This window comes from Egretta garzetta, unplaced genomic scaffold (assembly GCF_000687185.1).
Source record: "Egretta garzetta isolate BGI_Z169 unplaced genomic scaffold, ASM68718v1 scaffold13, whole genome shotgun sequence".
Taxonomy (NCBI): Eukaryota; Metazoa; Chordata; class Aves; order Pelecaniformes; family Ardeidae; genus Egretta; species Egretta garzetta.
The window spans coordinates 1866826-1885570 of record NW_009259239.1 but is presented as its reverse complement, the minus strand read 5'-3'; the positions used below and the strand labels follow the sequence as shown (position 1 = coordinate 1885570).

The window sequence follows — 18745 nt, the reverse complement described above, 5'->3', positions numbered from 1 at the left end:
GAGGAGAAATAAGCTGTAGTAGCCTGCTGGTCACAGAGTTGGGAACAGACCATGGAAAACCAAGACAAGGAACTCAAACCCCCAGCTCAGGGCATCATCCTGCTCCAAAGCAGCTTAAACGCTCTGCTTTGGTGGAAGTCCTTGAGTGATCTGCCTGCCTTGAAGCTTGGACACCTTCCAGGTGATGGTTACATCAATAAGCTGGAGTAAAAATTGAAGGTAAAGAAATAATGGAGGAAAACAAGTGAAGATGGCAGCAGCTCCACGGGCAAGTCCAAAATACATAGAAGCAGTAGAAAGTGCCTTAGAAAGGCGAAGAATAGAACTGATGCAACACCTTTAATCTCTCCGAGTCTCTCTTCACTGTGGTGACAGATCATCAGTCCCGCCTCTTCCTTCTTCCCTACCTCCAGTTGTTCCTTCTTCCCTACCTCCAGTTTTTCAGTGTACCGAAAAATTAGGAATTGACTAAAACTAGCAAAACAATGATGCGCTGTCAACAGCTTTTGTATCAACTTGAAAAGCTGTAGCCAAATATTTTCAAAACTGCTAAACCCCCTTCTTCCCACATACACTTCAGTTCGACCTGGGTGGGAGATGAGCTACCAAAAGACCAAAGTCTTTTCTATAATGCCAAAGTTTAAGGCATTAAAAAACTTGAAAGATGCAGCAAAATAAGTGACTTGAGGCTCAGCAGAACTGGCAGTGAAAGGTAAGACAGGTCCAGGGCTGCTTCTAGACACGCTGTAGCGGGGCACTGCAGGAAGACCATGGCCACCTTTCCATCGCTCTCACGGCATCCCCTTAGGTCCCGTGCCGAAACCCACGCCCGGGCAGACCCAGCGAGGCTTGGCCCACGCTGCTCCAGCACCCACGAGAAACAGAGGGTTACTCACAGGAATTCAAACAGCTTGAGTCATCCCTCCTTTTCCTGGAAAGGTGAGGGACAGGTAACTTCTAGAAGAGGCTTTTTTTCCTGAAATAAGTTACTGAAAAGGGGAAGAGTCGATCAGGTCTTGGCATCAGCTTTCACTCCTAATGTGCTTTCAACCTTTTTCCTTCTTTTTAGGGCATATTTGCATTTAGAAGGTTTATCAGTTACTTATATTTTACAGTATCATTTATTTATAAGATATAGGAACATTTAGAAAACGAAAACTGCATTTTCAGAACAAAATGCTTCATATTAACACTCCTCTGAAATTCAATTCTGTGGATAAAAGTAAAACAGAATAGAATAAATTAGAGTAATAATAAATTTAAAAAAATAGAAATAATTTTAAAAAAACTCTATTTGACCTGAAATGACCTTTGGAGTAATTTTTGAAGAGATTTTCTTTTTCCCTTTGTTGTTGAGACCATTCCTTCTTTATCTTTAACATGGCAAAGAAAAAAAAAACCAAAACCCTGCCAGTCACGTAAGCTCATTTCACTCCAGCCATTACAAAATTTCCAAAATGAATCCAATTCAAAACACTCACGCAACCAATTCACAGCAAAATTAAGACCCCCAAAGAGGCATAGATGTAAGAACTTGAACTTGCCTTATCGTATTGTTTTCTCGGAGTGAAGTCGCAAGGAGCTGCGGAGCCAAATGAAGCGGCCGCTGCTGCCGAAGAGGGGTTTGGCCCTGCTCGCGCCTCCCTCCCTCCCTCTCCCCACTCCACCCTCGGCTCCATGAGCCGTGCATCAGCCTCGCTGCCTACTCAGCCCAAAAGTTTCGGCTCACAAGCGCGGCAAGAACGAGCCCTATCTCATTCGCAGGTTGGAGAGTTGGACTGGGCCTCAGAAGAGCCCCGTTAGCACCCAGAAAATCCAAGGTGGGACTGCGGGGTCAGGAGCTGGGGGGATAAACAGCTCCTTGCCGCAGCGGTGGCAAGCTGTTCGACCAGCCCGAAGCATACCCCTGCAGTTTCATTTCTACTCAGAAATGAAAAAAATCTAGCTAAACACGCTTTCCACTTCTGCTGTCGCTTTATGGTGTTTGCCACAAAAATATCCATGGGTGACGCATGCCTCAATAAAATACAAAGTCTTTCTAATGAAGTCACGGCTTGTCTACATCAAGAAAGGTCGTTAACACTGTAGATTTGGACACTGGACAAAAATCATAATAAAAGAAAACCTTGGAAACGCATTTAGCAAAACTAAATGTAGGATATCAGTTGGCTACGGAATAGCACAGACTTTACCTATTAACTGCCATGGCTTAATGTGTACGCAAACACTCACGTATTATTATTGCCACTTAAATTATAAAAGCAGGAAAAAATATATATTTTATGAATAATAAATATTTTATACATGTGTACAAATATAAATATAAATATATACAAGTGATTAAATCTCATGCAGAACTTTCATATTTACCATGCATATTTTAAGGGCCCCAGTGCAATACTGATGCTGCATTAAAAATCAGGTTGGTAATTTTCTGTGACATAACTGTCTTAAGGAACTAAAAATATTGGCATGACCGAAAATTCTCTGTATTCAAATTTACATAAATTATCAGATTTCTGTGACTACAGAATCACCTAAAACTAAAACAGGTTTTATACTCTAAAAGCCGATCAGTGTAAGGATACCTTGTGGTCATTGATACGAACCCCCACGCCAGCTGGAGCACTTCATGGGACTGCAAAATTTATGACAGAACGATGGTACCCGCTCACCCAGGAACTCCAGGAAGCTGCCTCCTGCTGTCCTTCCTCCGCAGCACCAGGACAGACTGACAGGGCCTGGTAGCCAGCCGAGCACAGCTGAAACACGTGCTTACTCGGACACCGAGGGAAAGAAGCTGTAACCCAGAAACTTAAGCACGTCTACAAATCTAAGCAGTTACTTCGTGGACATTTTATTCTATAAGCATGCTGAGAAATAAAGAAAAAACCCCAAGACAAATGAAAAGTCTGCATTAAAAATGCATATGGGTCTTTTAACATTACATATTTTCCCTACACTTATGCTCATTATAATGTTTATAATGAACAAACCAAAGGAATACATGTTAAAAACTGAGATGTCAAAATAAATTCTCCAGACTTTGACGTCCTTGCGCATTTTCAGGAACACATGCATTGCTACTTTATATTTCTACTTTAATTCTTCCAGTGTTTGGATACCACCCCACCTAAGTCAAGCATTTCTCCTTTTTGTTTCAAGGATAGTGCACTATCAACCAGAGGTTTTTAACCAAAAATCAGAACCCAGACTAAAATCAACTGCACAGGTTACAGCCAGCTGACGAGGTTTGTGAAGGTGGCGAGGATAAAGAGCTTGGCTCACTGTCCAAATACAAAGTTTTAACTTGAATTGATGTCAGCTCGTAACTTTGAAATAGTCATCGATTTTTCAGTGGAAGAGAAACCCAAGCTAACCTGCACCGGGTAAGAGCCTTGGCAGGCAGGGACCTCTGTTTCCTAAGCCGCCCACAAGTGCCCAGCACATCCCGGTTGCCACTGCAGTAATTCCACCGACAAGAATGGAAGATCAAAGAATCCATGAAAACAAACGACAGCAGCGAGGTCCCTGCACTGCGGCGAGGAGAAGCATCCCATAGACATCCCCGGCAGGCATTTGCCAACCGGCTACTTAAAAACCTGCAAGAAAAGAGCTTTCACACCATCAGTAGGTGCCTGTTAGACTATTTTCCATCTTAACGTTCAACAAAAGACTTTCTCCTTGCAAATAAAGCCCAATCCCTTCCTTCCCACAGGAAATATCAAGAAAAACTGATAGACATTTTTTGTTGTAGCAATATTTTAGGTTATTAGAAGGGAGAGTTCCTTCCTCAGACTTCTTTTTTCTAGACTGGGAATACTCAGTTCCCTTTTTTTTTCCCCCCTTATGTGCAGTGTTACCTATCATTTCCATTTAGGGGAATTTGTCCACGTATTTCTTAAAATGTTGTTGCCCAAAATCACTGGCACTTGATAGAAGAATTACTTCCACATCTTCAATAAAAAATTCTTGCTAACCCTGAAGTGCGATTTGCTTTTTGCAATAGCATCGAGCTGCTCACCCCCATGCAACCAGACGCTTTCTTCCCCTCACTGCATCTTGCAAGATGGGGGGAGCGGCTGGCTTTCACGTGCTTCGGTTTCCCTCAAATTCACTATTTCACATTCCTTCCTACTGAATTTTAGCTTGCTGCTTGTGGATCACCTGTGCAATCTGCCTAATTATTCTGACTACTGAGCGCGCCTACCAGCCTGGGAGAGCTGCCTGTCCACGGAGTAACCCCTGCTGACCTCAAACTGACTTTGTTTTCCATCCAACACGTTATTCCCAACCAGGACGTAACCTCAGAAATTGCCCTGGAAAAGTCTTTTTAGATTTTTTTCCCCCTTTCAATTTTCTAGCGATGGTGCCTTCACCATAATTCCTTAACATATCTTCCACAATTCACGTGAAGTCGTGCAGCCAAATACGACGCTAAAATCCCGTGTTACAGCTCTGCCTCAGCTCTGTGCCCGTGTCACCAAACAATACGTTTCCCCTCAGCGTAAGAGTGTAAATCCACGCCTCCAAAAGTAGAAACTACACCAGCCTGAATTATCCATGACCTCATTTTTAAAACATAAATGCATCTGCCTTCGCTCTACTAAACAATGCCTGCTTTCAGTGCTTATTAGCCCGGGTCTCCCACAAACACCTTTGGCGCTGTTACCTCACTCCTTAGCCAAGGGAAAAACACCTACAAGTATTTCCCCCCAGGCCGTTGCTGTAGCCTCCCAGCCTCTCCCGGCGGCTCACAGCTCACGGTGCTGACGCGCTAGCTTGAGCTGAGCTGCGCGCAGGGCTGGTCCACCCAAAGGTGCTCAGTGCCTGGTCCTGCCCACGCCCCGGTGCTTCCCGGTGCCACCTTTAGCTCTCCTAAGCCGCATGAGCTCTCCACCGTCACTGGAGAGGACAGGAATGACAGCGAGGAGGGCTTCACCCGACCTGATGAGCACCACATCCCGCAAGGAGAGAGGCTGCCATGCTGCCCGGGTCTGCCACACCTGAATCCAGCCCAAACATCTCTTACCGCACGTTCCGCGCCCCGGTGCTTCCCGGTGCCACCTTTAGCTCTCCTAAGCCGCATGAGCTCTCCACCGTCACTGGAGAGGACAGGAATGACAGCGAGGAGGGCTTCACCCGACCTGATGAGCACCACATCCCGCAAGGAGAGAGGCTGCCATGCTGCCCGGGTCTGCCACACCTGAATCCAGCCCAAACATCTCTTACCACATGTTCCAAGCCCAAGGAATAGCACAACTAGCCACGCGGTATTACAGGGACACAGGGTTTGAATTACACAGTAAGTGCATGTGTATTACAAAGTACCCAAGCCTACCATCTTTCCGTTCTACAGATAATTTGGGATTAGAAAAACTACACGATTCAACAGCAGGTGTAAAATATAAAAGTATTTATTAACTTTCATGAAACAGAATATAGCTTAAAAAAAAAAAAAAATCTTCTTGGGTCCCTGTTGAACCTTCTCTCTTTGCCCTAAGAAAGAGAATCAGTCTCTCCCAGGAATTTGGGAAACATTAAAAAAAAAAAAAAAAAAAAAAGGAACCCAAATACAACCATCTTCTAGAAAGCCAAATGTGTTGCTCTGGGCAACAGGAGTCAACCAGCACCTGGAAATAACCCCCCTGCCTCTGCCTCTACATACAAAGAAAGAAAATACATAAGAAGTGGCAGAGACGACTGATCTCTCTTATCAAAACTTCTAAAAACTTAAGTTTTTAAATAAAACATTTTCTGGGTGTAAATAGTACACTGCATAAAACACAGCTAAAGAAATTTAAATGTATCCATCATTTAAAGTCCCAGACCTAGCTCAGTCTGCTAATGTATTCCTCCTGTGGATTCGTGAGCTGATCGCTGAAAAATATATTTTTTAATTTTTAAGCTCTTCAAAAATAGTTTTTTAACTTTAGCAAAGCTGTCTTTCAAAAGCATATTCCAGTGTCAAGCTTGAAGAAAAAAATTCTGCCTCTGTCAAAATAATTTGCAAACTTTATTGGATTTTTAAAAGCCTGATTACAGGACAAAACATGCATTAAGCATTTTGCTAAAATTCCAAAAACATAATTGCAGAATGTCATTATATTCAAAGGGTCATGTCCATAATAAATACCTGCAGCTTAAAAGCAGCTTGGAATTTTTAAAGAGTTTTAGTATCTGAAAAAGGCAAATGTTCTATACACCGTTCTTAAAATTCTGACATTACATTGCAATGGTTAAAGCGAGAAACAACTCAAGTGAAGACTACAGAAAATCCCTGTCTTCTCAGGAGGTCTACACTTGGTTATACAATACTGCTCTGGAAACAGCACTTCACCAAAGGTCTGGCAATTGGCTTCTGCTTAAAACACACTCTGCCTCGTAACATTCTTCGGAGGATTAAAACATAATTGATTCTGGCAGTACACATGGTCAGCATGATGTGCAGGGGGTTGCCAGTGGACATGGGGCCCTTACATAAAGGGCTGTTTTCTTTGTTTAAAATGGAAAAAGAGTGGGAGGTGTGGAGAACAGTGAGATACAAAATGACTCAGAATCATAAAACATATTTTTTGAATCAGATTATTTCAACAACCACATATGCAAATAGAAAGCTTCCAACGAGGACGGTGGCAGAGCTTCTGAATTGCTCAGGCAATTCACATATTCTTATTTCCATAAAAAAAGATAGAAGCTATAGTTACAGACATCCTTCTAAGTATTCGGAGAATATTGCCAGTTGAACTCCAGAGAAGCCATCGGTATCAGTCCGAAAGCGACGGGGAACGGATTGATCGTGCACTGGCTGGACTGTTAGAGAAAGCAAAGGGATCCTTTTCCTTTTCTTTATTATCATGTTTATGTTTATGTTTATGCTTATGCTTGTGTTTCTTCTTCTTCTTCTTGTGCTCATGGTGGTGATGGTGATGGTGATCACTATGTTTTGAAGAGTTTGATTCTTTACTAAACACAGACAGTGGAGCTGCTGAGACAGGGTGCATGTTCATCTCTCCCAAAGATTGTTCTTTACCTAAACAAATGGATATAGAGGGATTAATAAATGTTTAACTTGCATTGTTTTCAAACATAAGACATTCTGAAACATTAGATCAAACCTACCTTACCATTTAAGCAGGCAAGCACAGGATCTGTTACTATACCTGTAACCACCAGCTTTTGGAATTTTCAAAAAAGGCTCCAAACGTGCCATTAATGCTCCCACACTACCGATGATTTTTACAGAGGAACTCTCTCCTCCCTCAGAAATAGAGATGTATCCCAGACAATTAGGAACTGCAAAGAGCTATGACGCTGCAAGCTATACCAGCTTCCACAAATTAATTTTTAAACAGATAGGAAGGCCACTATACCATGAATAATGAAAATAGAACTGCTTATAAAAACTGTGATATAACATGCAGGACTGGCATAGGTTAAAGTGCAGTTTTGGGATGTGGACTCCTTTTAGTCAGGAGTTAAAGCTCTCTGCAAGAACATACAAACTTTTTGATACCGAAGAATTAAATTGCTTTTTCCAAAAATTGCATCTTACAACCAGTTTAGCCCATTTGAAAGATTATATGAAGTTTTGTTCTTAAACAAAAAGCAAATCCCAATAAAGACAATTATACCATCTTTATTAGTATATATTTCACAAATACACTCGAACTACATATATATGGGGCAAGCCTGGTATCTGAATCTGAGGAGAGAAAATCTGATCCGTGACCTCTCAATTCCTGATCAACTTCCTACTTCTCTCTTTGGCTCTTTTAATATTTCATTATTTCACACAAACTGCAATAGCTTCAATAGTAGGGATTAAGGGGCAATAATCTAACATTGTTAATGAGGGGAAACACTTGGAAGGTAGGAAAGCTTAGATTTCTTTAGGCAGAAACTGAATCAAGTACCACACATTGCAAGAATGTGCTTTAACTAGTAGACAAATGTAGAAAAGCAACATTCTGAAGGCAACTACTCTATTAAATTTTCCTAAAAATGGATTTTCTTCACAGCTGCTTTAGATGTTGGGGTTTTTTCCACTCCTCCAGGTTTTTTTTTGAAAATATCCCTGTTAAATAACAAGGAATTATTATCTACTTTGTAATTATCTTTTTCTGTGTATTTGAAAATGGATTTTTTTTTCCAGTACATCTTTTTGGTTGGTCAGTTGGTTTCTTTAAAGGCCAGAATGATTAGTCTATGGTAATGATTCCTGGAAGTCTGAAGAGCCAGCTCCCCACAGTATGACAAAAAAGCACCAAGAAATATTTATCCAAAAAATTAAGAACTGATTTAATCAAGCACATATACAGCAAAGTTTCTATACAGTACAGCTGTTCTGTTTTTTGTTTGTTTTTTAAATATGGCTGGAAAAACCCCAAAATCTACATCTGTAAGCAGTGTCAGAAGAGAAATACAAAACGTTGTTACAGTGAGGATAATCAATGACTTACCATGGGGCATGGTGGAATCCCTATTGCTTAAAGTCTTAAACAGCAAAAGTGATGTCTTCCTAGAAATATGCTTGGGCTTGACCACAAGATGTGAATATGGTGCAACATAAAACTCTGCTGATGTTACGAAGGAGGCTAGACTAGAGTACAATAGTTTCCTATAGACTTAAAATCTCTAATATGCAAGTATTTTAAAAAACTTTAATTTTTATTTCATCAGAACTATGCAGCAGTAAGCTTCTGTTATCAATGCAGAGATTTATTGTTACAACTCACAAGGACTTTACTTTTTTATGTCTATTATGGCAGACAGAAGATATGCATACACATTCAAACTTCCACTTGCTGACTTCACTGCACAGCTACTACAACTTTTTTACATAGTGACTTGGAGCAGTTCTCAAAAATGCAGACCGCATGCAAGTATACGGAGTTTGATACAAAAAGAGACAAAATTGCTTAACAGTTTAACAATTTCTGATTATATTTCTCTTAAGGAACTCCTACCTGTACCTAAACGTATCCCAGTAACCTGAGCTCATTCCCCTAAAGCGTAGAGCTTTTAAAGAAGTACAATAATTTTCCTTAGCAGCTGTGAGCACGCCAAACCAGCCATGAAATAGAAAGCAAAAGGGTGGAAAAAGGAGCATATCTGACTTGGGCTATTAGAAAAGGAATGGTTAGAGGCTGTACCTCAGAAAACCAAAGCACACAATATTTGACGCCGTTAAAGTTCACCTTGAACTACTGCAGAGACACAGACACAGTTTCCAGTAACACAGAAACAAAGGTTGTGGCAAAAAGCCTGAAGAAGAACGACAAGTGTTCGTCCATAAAAGATGTAGAAAAGATTATCCAAGGTACGGAACACATTCTCATGTGTTCTCAAGCTACCGACACATGATGCATTAAAATATACACGGCAAACTAAAGTCAACTTAAAAGAAAACAAAAAATCCCCACACATGACATAAAACCCTTAAAACTTCACAGCTCCATTAGTTCCAAATTGTGAAGTTATTTTTACATGGAAACGGAACTTCTAAGTCTAGACACTGCATTTGTAGCAACCTCAAACCAAAGCTAAGCCTCTGAGCTTTACAAATTTTAACCCAGTGTAACTGGTGTAAGGACACAGGCTTGAGTCCACAGGGATGGTGTAGCAGTAGTGCCACGTGCCAGCAAGGACCAAGGATGCAATCAAACAGACCCTCTTGACTCTGCTGCACTACTGGCCCCTTGTGCAGACTTCCCACCGTTTACTGAACAACCAGCTCTGCTAAGGCAGCAGCCTGCATTATCATTCTTCACTTATTTCAGGGAGGTTATGAAAAAAATCTATTATTTAAAGCAGTTAAACACCATTGACTGGAGCAAGTTAGGGAGCAAATACAACAGTAGCTTAAGCCAACAGGACTGAAGGAGTGGTGATGAGCTCCTGGAAACTGAAAAGGCAAGAAGATCTCCAGGAAGGGGAGAAATGGGATCCAACTGCAACTCAAGGGCCACTGATACTTAAGGAGACAGTCAACATTGGTAATACGGAACAAATGTCAATAAAAAATGAAAGAATGTCATTACAAAAATCTACTTTAGCCAGTACTAAGAGTACACATACACTTCCTTCGCAGAGGTCAATGATAGCTATAATATGTTTGTTTTTAAAATACAAAAATAACAACTATCCAGAAAATTTCCTCTTACTGTTAAAGAGTGCCTTGAAATCAGGAATCAAATACATTGATCCTGGATGATGGCTCAGAAAGGACACACGGAGACTACCAAACTCAGTTGTCTGTAAAATGGACAGACCTGTAACAGCGCTCTAAAAAATTTTACAATTTGTACCTGTAAAATTCACCATTAAACTTGTAGGACACTTTTTCTTCATTTTAATTTCTTTTTAAAAGCCCATGCCAGGAACCTGCCAAGCTAGGAAAGCAAGACTAAATATGAATTGCTTTACGGGACATTAATATCCTCCTCGTATCAATGGGGATAGCCAGACTGCTGCAGGGAGGCATGGAGCGCTCCCTCTTCCCACAGGGAACCCACTTCCTCCTGGCAGTGGGAGCAGGACTGGAACCTGGGATTCTCAAATCACAGAAACACACGGAAAGTGGAGGGTGAGCCCAGGAGCTCGCTTCTGAAGTGGTTAGTAGCATTCCTTGGAAGAAAACACACATTACATGTGTCTATCCACTTGGATCTCCTGTTTGGGATGTGGAGATTCCAGTGTCATTATTGGCTTCGCAGATTTCCAGCTAGCTGGGTAGGTGTTTAAAATTAGGCAGGATTACTATCCCATGGGAGAAAGATCAGAAACTTTGTGCACACCTTGTCACAAGGACCGATACAAAAGTAACATTTTCTGTCGTAATAAAATCACTGTCAGATAATTATAACATCAATCATCTAGGGCAAGTTTTTTTTCTTTTTAAGAATCATTGGTGCGTGAACACTGAACAATGTTGTTGGGTACAGTGCTTTACCTATTTTACTCTTGTTATTGAACCTTTACAAATTGGAAACATGTAACAAGACTTTAACATGCCAACAGGCTTTCATAAGATCTTCCATATGGTCTCTCCTATATTTCTGATTTTGTGTGAAGAGGGTGGGACACCACAGACTTACAGGCTCTGTTTCTTTGCATGTACAATCTATTTAAAACAGCTTTTCCAAATTGACACTTGTTAAAAATGACCCCATTTGCACCCTGATTTATTCAAATGTCAGAGAGGGAGAAACCAACCTCACAAATCACAGCAAAGGGTAAGGCCCATGGGCCCAGTGTTTTGGCTGAGGACAGGATGGTCCTCCAGAACCTGACACTGACCACCTCTAGGAAGAAGGGGACATTAACACAAGCATGCAAGCACTTTATATGTCCTTCCCAGAACCCAAAGAAAGTTTGCTGATAAGAAAAATAATGCAGTCTCTTTGCCTAGCAGTTGATCTGCAGCTCTGGCTAGCATTTTCTCTAAAGAGAGAACACTAAAAAAGCTGAAAAGAACTTAAAAACCGTTTTGACAATTACCCTGTTTTTCCTTATTTCTACTTTTCTTTTTTAGTACTACCCTAGAAATACCCAAGACATACTATTTTTTTAATTTAATGCTGTGTTTATGGATATGTTGAACCATCAGCAAAGCACATGCAGAAAGTTACCAAACATAAATAATTCCAGGCTTCGAGAATGTCTTGTCATTTGTCTTAAGAAGCAGAATTTTCAAATTATATATCTCTGAAAGGAAGCTATCAATCTTCTGTCTAGTAGAGTGTTCTTCTAAGGACCATATGACAAAATTTCAAGTTTGAGAGTGAGAAGTAAAGGTCTAGTTAAAAAAAAAAAAAAAAAAAGACACCACAAAAAGTTTTCTGAGGATGTGCTAAACAAATCAGTTAATTCGGCTCCAACATAAAAATTTTAACTAGCTCCAGTTTACAGGTCCATTTGACTTCATATTTTTTAGTGGGAATTATATCCAGACAGATAATTCTTTATACCTATACCAAAGGATAGCCTCTGCTAAAGTACTACATAGAGCTGGTGATTTAACTAAAATATACTTTTAACTGGTACCCATTTTATTAATTTCCTCATTTGACTTTCATTTAACAACCATATTGCTTTGCCCTTACATAAAAATAATAGCTTAACGGTGGTGTTGTTTTTACTACATTTCCTTTAATATTCTAGAAAATTCTACAGTAGTCCCTACTCTAGAGAAAAAGAACATTTAATTCAGCAAGTCAATTCAGAATACTTTGTGCCTCTAACCACTTCAGGTAGTTCACTTGGAAATGTAGCTGCTAGCCTTACCTATCTCCTAGGTTTGAGAGCGATCAGTTGTTTCCTCAGAGACAGTCACAGCTACAGTATTGTGCTGTTTTTATTAAATCACGTAGCTGACACACTGCAGCCACACACTGATGCAATTCTCATTTACGTTGTCACTTTATCTGCAGGGCTTGTGTTTCTATTAAAGCTGCTTTCATGCACTTTAGCATAAAGCACTTGAAAACACCCTTCCTTGTGTAGCATACAATTAACCACGTACTATTTCTATGAGGGAAAATACAAAACCTCAAAGCCTGTAAGTTACCAGTTTGGAAACAGCTAAATTTTAGGTAATAAAGTCAACATATGTGTAATGGATACTATCAAACAGATACTACATTAATATTATATGCTATTAAAGGCCAGTCTAACAGAACAGTTGTAACAGCTCTTCCCTCCTTAAAAAGTAAAGCAAAAATCCATCACTGTCAGTGGCGTCCTCATTTCCAAAAAGTGTTCATTTATACATTTGTCTGTGTGCTGATGTTTCGGTAACCTTTTTTGGCAGGGAGCCACTAACTAATGGCTGAACTTTGAGGTACTGGTGCACTTACAGCTAACTCGGGTAACCCTGCTGAGCTGCAGAGGACTGGGCTTTTCATACGCTTCAGACTGAATTCCTATTAACTACTGCATCCACACTTGAAATGCAGTCATGTGCACCACAAGCTCAAATGAACTGTTGTACTGTTTAAACATAATGACTACAGTAGTTTCCCTCTACACTTTACTGCAGCATGTGCTGTATCCAGTTTCAAATCATTCCAGAAACAATGCAATCCAGGGGGGTTGGACTAGATGACCTCTAGGGGTCCCTTCCAACCCAAAATATTCTATGAAATCATTATTTCCTGAAACTGTAGATGGTAACTGTGATAAACAAGACCACAATCCAGTCAACATGCATGACTGTGGCCTAGGCCTTCAAAGTTTCACGTACGTCTACATGGTAAATAGAGTGACCTACAAGATCAGCAGTGGAAATGACCAGTTTGATTATCCTGAAAAACAGCAAAAGGATTAATAGAATGACCAAAGGATTTTTCTGATCTGGGTTCAAATGCTCAGGATGTGCCCTCAAAGCTCACTGCTCCTGAATGTGATCAGAAAAAGGACTACCAGTGCACAGAGAGAATATGGCTGTACTTCCTTTTTTTTTCTTTTGTAGAAATAATGCGAGAAATGAATACTGCTTTGCATCAACTATCAAACTACCAAAAATAGTTGGGAAAGCTCTAAATGTTTATCACTGATGACCTGTTGAGTCATAATTATGTGTAACTTCACTGGTAGATCACACAGGCTACAGCCAGGCATTTCTTTTGGAAGCAGAAAAGAACAGGCCAATCAATAACCACGGACACATCTGGCAGAACTTTTTCAAAGTTAATTTTGAAGTATTGTACTTTCAGATGAGTGAAATATTAAAGTAAATAAAGCAGCATCTCTTAAAATCTGATTTCACTAAAGTGAACAATGCATGACAAGTCACCCTACAGTCTGAAACGAGTTTAAATCTACTGCTTACGCAAAATCTGATCTTGAAATTATTTTGATCTTAAGAATAGGAGCGTTACTACTATTCTTGATGATTTAGTGGCAAATAAAAATCTGGTCTTGCATTAGAAACATGACCTTGCACAGCTTTAGAGGTGCAAAGGAAACTACCGTGTTTCTAGTCCTTAGGGCAGATGAATAATCAACACAACAGCATCCTTCAGACAGTTCACAACTGATGTTTTGTTTGTTTTAATAACTTATTGAAAAATGCTCAGAATCCCTTACAACTACCAGAATCCACAGTTCTATTATCGTACACAGGATGCTTCAGTAGGATTTAAAACATTTTCTATACTAACAACTACGAAAGGTGCTGTAATTATAGTACCAAAACATGTAATCCTGCAAGAGTAGCAGTAAAAGACTTCTTTTATTGCCCTTGCAGCATGTCTCAACCCTAACCTTTCACGTCCATGAGCAGGAGCATCAGGAAAAAAAGCTTTTAAAGAAAAATAATATTTTCCTGGCCTTATGGGGTTTACATCAACTTGAACAAATCTGAATTATCATTCAGGGTGGTGCGGGGAGTGTAAGGAAAAAAAAAAAAAAAAAGAATACACAGATATGGCAGGCTTTAGACCCAACATGAACTTCCCCCTGGCAGCTGCTCTTCGCAGGCTGTGTTTGGCTGATGACCTAACACTTCATGTGACATGTGGGGACATAACCCACAGCTGTGAGAGGAAAACTGAGTATGGACTAAGAGCTCGCTGCCTTCCAAGTAAGTGTCACAGAACTGAGGCAGATACAAGATCTTAGAGATTTACTAGCAAGATACTGAGACCATTTCAGAACCTGTTGTCAATCTATTTCACAATGATCACTCACTGAAGTGCACCCATCCTCCGTCATTGCTGCAAAAACTCAAAGGCCCTCAGGAAATATTAGCTGCAATTCCTTTGTAAAACAGAGCACTCCTATGTGTGAACAATGTTATTTACGTATGCTTTTTATTTTTCCCCATGTGTTTGGCATTTCTTCTCAGAAGTACGCCATTTCCTAAAGATTGAACTGTCTTTATTTACTCAGTCTGAAATTCATACATCTCTGGTTCTAAGAAAAATGCTATGAATAAGAAACAGGTGAAATTTTAGAAGCAAAGAATATCTGAAGTGGAACTGTTTCTAACCACACAAACCAAAGAAAATAAAATTAATCTGAAGTGTTTCAAAATAATGCTTTTCAAAGGCTTATTATTTAAAATGAATTCTGTGGCAAAACCCCAGCATTTGTCTCATTTATTACCTAGGAAAGAAAATGTATTCCAGCGTGCTGAATGCCTAAACAGCAGAGGTGAGAAGGTCATTCAGCACACAAGTGAAACTCGAGGTAGCTTTTGTCTGCTGTAGGTCTACAAAAGCAGCAGTCAACTAGCCGTTACTCCATTCCCGATCAGACCTTACCCTTTCTGAACTCTAGCGCAAACTTAATATGCAGCAGTCCTGGAGCACAGAGCTGGCGTACAGAGGGTCCCGTAAGTCCTATTTGTGAAGTATTTGGCAGAGTTTTGTTTATGACTTTATATTCCATAGAGTGTGTAAATCTAGTAAAAAAATTATTGCAAAATGTCATGTAAGAGTTATAAATGCTAATCCTCAATGGATCAGCTTTGCACTCATGTGCCTGGCATGTGTCATTCTTTGCCATAACAGAAAATGTGATGGTTGACCATAACACTGAGGACAAAATTCAAAGCAGCCCTGAGATGTTTAAAGCAAAAGTTGTGCAGAGTTAGGCTCCTAAGTTCATGAGAGCAACCTGTATGTGGCCTTCCCCTTTACTCTGCTGAAATGCCCATGATTTAGGCAAAAAGTTTTAAGTTCTGCTATTCTACATATCTAACGGCAAATCCATCCTGGTGGAGCTGGCTGTACAGGCACATGTCATTAGCAAAAAGCCATCTGGAATCCAGAAACTGGACCTCCCTGTGTTTTATGACCCTGTATGAACTTAATTTGTTAGCTGAGCAATGACAGCAGTTACCTTTTATAAAAAAACAAAACAAAACAAAAAAACAAACAAAAAAACCAAAACCCCTTCGTGGCTAGAGCATCTGCCAAGGAAGTAAAAACCTTAAGTCCTAGGCTCTAAGGGAGTATGACCCTACAGCTTCCACTCCCCTGGCCAGCGCTACAGCACCGGTCTCAGCATGACACCCGGAGCAGGAACATCCACGAGTCCCTCTCTTAAACAGGGCCGCTAAACTGCCAGGTCATAGGGAAAGCAGATGAGGTTGCCTGTCATTGTAGCTCAGGACCTAGGGCATCTGAGAGGAACCAACGTTCCAGATCCTGCTGCTAAGTCCTACTTGTGTTTTACATTAGGCAACCACTGGATAAAAACAGAAAAACAAGCAAGAGGGTAATTACTCTGAATCCTACTTCTAAGGCCAAATACTTCACTTTTACGCATCACGGTACTTAAAACCTTAAAACCTCGTTTTGGATGTGTACCGAAGATGTCTCAAAACGCCTGTTACGTGACCTCAGCTTAGCTCGACTGGCGCATTCTGGAACTAAACTTAAGAAATGTGGTTAAAATATTTTGAGAAAATGAGACTAACCACTGAATTTCTTTGCTAGTGACAGGTAAGCAAAGAAGGCGGAAGTTCACCAATAAAGTTCAGCCTCCTTTAAGGTTTTTAAAAAACACTATTCTTTGAGAAGTAATTTTGCCAAACATTTTATGAAAAAGATACTAAGAGAAGTAGTAAAAGAAAACAAGTGATTGAAATTAAACCATTTTACTCATAGATGCAATCTTTTCAACTTTGAAAAGCCCTTCTAAGCATCTTTGAGGCTTGCATGTTTAACTACTGATGTTAAGTTATAAATGATTAAGACTAGAGATTTTTTTTACCTGAACAGTCTTGCTTTTTTTTTTAAAGTTAATTTTCAAAATTATTATTTTTTAAATTACAACTACAGCAAAATAAGTTTTACCTAATTGCTTATGGGGTTCTATTTCAGCTTTATGTATTTTATTCATTCCTTAGCTTTGCACTTTTATAAGCACAATACATACTTGCCTTACCTAAATAGGTATGAAAATGCACATGTACACTGGAAGCTAAAGAAATGCTCTTATGTACCCTTCACATACTTCCTTGAATTCAGTTAAGGTTTAACACTTACCAGTAGTGTATGTATGGAAATAAGCAGTAGCAGAAAAGCCTCCACAACTGAAATAGCTGAAAAATTTATCCTATCATTTTGCCAATAAATTTACTCGTACCTGGTGTTGATGGCCTCTCCAGCATATTCAAATGATGGTAAATGAAGGCTTGACTGTCATGAACGGTGTCCATATCAATTTCCTCCTCTTCTTGAGAGTTTGAGAACTAAGATATCAGGAAAGAAAATAAGCAGATGCTAATAATTCATAGGAATATCACTAGATAGAACTTAAAGTATTTTATTTTTGAGGTAAACTGAGGGTGAGAGGGAAAGGAAGTGATATCTACCACTGCAAAGGAATAAAAATTCAATAAAATTAATGAGGGTCAGTGCCTTTTCTTCTTTCTAATTTACCATGAAGCTGTGGGAACAGCAGCATTAACTGTCATCTTTAATTCTTGCCAGCCAATAAAGAATCTGATGGGAAATGATTTTGCCAAAGTAATTGTAACAACTACTGTACACATATACACAACATGTCTTTTGTTTGAACACAGCTTTAAGGGAAGTCAGCAGAAGCCACTGCTGTTATTCTGAACACCCTACATATTGTGCAAGTTGAATTTCCATTTCTTACTCTGATTTTGAGTTTGACTTTACTGTCTTCATTCTTCTCTAGTATTTGCCCTGGCTCCAATGGAGACCCGAGTGGCATATCAGCCTTCCTCTTCACCCCCTGCTGATGACCAGAAATGCTGGATGCTGTTTCCTTAATAAGATGATCATCCTCCTGAAGCAGCATTAAAAGACCAAAATTAGAAGATAGCAAGAGCCATGTTTCAGCCTACAAGAGACCTGATAGCTGAAAACACTTCTGAGTAAGTGGGTGATTTGAACAAAGTTTTCCCTTGTAGTTCTGGCAAAAAGTATTTTCTAAAACCCTGCATGGATTTGTGCCAACCCCTCCTACAAACATGGTTTCTCTTTACTTCTATCCCTGCTCCCTCTGCATATCTAGCATTGGCATCTTTTCTGTCCCTTCTCACAATCATGGTACTGTTGGTGTGCAACAACATTTGCTGCCTCTGAATAGCCTTTCTATAAATCTGTGCCTCGCAGGCTTTCCTCAATCCAAATCTCAGTTGAAAAATTGTGATAGCCTCTGATCTACACATGGGATTTAGCTAAATCTTCTTTTAGTTAGTTTTAAAAGCTAATGCTTAGTTTGTTGAATACAAATCCTAAAAGCACTTATAACTTGGGGATTTTTTTTTTTTATTTCACAATAATATTTATTAAAAAGAGCTAAACTGGTTTGTAAATTACGGCTTAGATTATCAAAAAAACAGGGTCAAAGGAATATAAAATAGCAGTAGAGTCTACTAAGTTACACGTATAGTCATTAAAACAGGAGACAAGTGGGAGACAAGTGTTCCAAGAAGTCTAATACACAAAATAAAGTACCCATAGAAGCAAACATAATTAAAAGCTCACTAAAAACTAGCGGTATCATACACTCTCAAGAGTATATGTTGCTCCACTGAACTGCTCTTCCTCTTTTTTACAAAGGGCACTCCTGCCCCGCAAACTTGTGCCCTGAACAATTCAAATTCAATTTTATGGAGTGGGTAACTTTTACCATCCTCAGCAAATTCAGTGTCACAAGTCTATCAGTACTGATTTTAACTCGTTTTATGTTTAACTCTGTGTTTATGCTCTCAGAATATAGAGTCTGCTTTAAAGAACCAAGTTAATTTGATGTA

General features: G+C 39.7%; 1 protein-coding gene across 3 annotated transcripts in view; it reads right to left on the bottom strand.

The window, feature by feature from the left end:
- Positions 1–5888: 5888 nt before the first annotated feature.
- TAF2 (TATA-box binding protein associated factor 2) overlaps positions 5889–18745 on the bottom strand; it is a 62714-nt gene continuing 49857 nt past the window's right edge. For 2 of the 3 annotated variants that reach the window (XM_009635982.2, XM_035891594.1), the window contains 3 exons: positions 17620–17772; positions 17101–17206; positions 5889–7033 (listed from right to left, as the gene is read on the bottom strand). In XM_009635982.2, coding sequence (XP_009634277.1) covers positions 6768–7033; positions 17101–17206; positions 17620–17772 — 525 coding nt within the window. In that variant the 3' untranslated portion in view covers positions 5889–6767. The remainder of the gene's footprint in view (positions 7034–17100; positions 17207–17619; positions 17773–18745) is intronic. The other variant, XM_035891593.1, reaches the window with a different exon arrangement.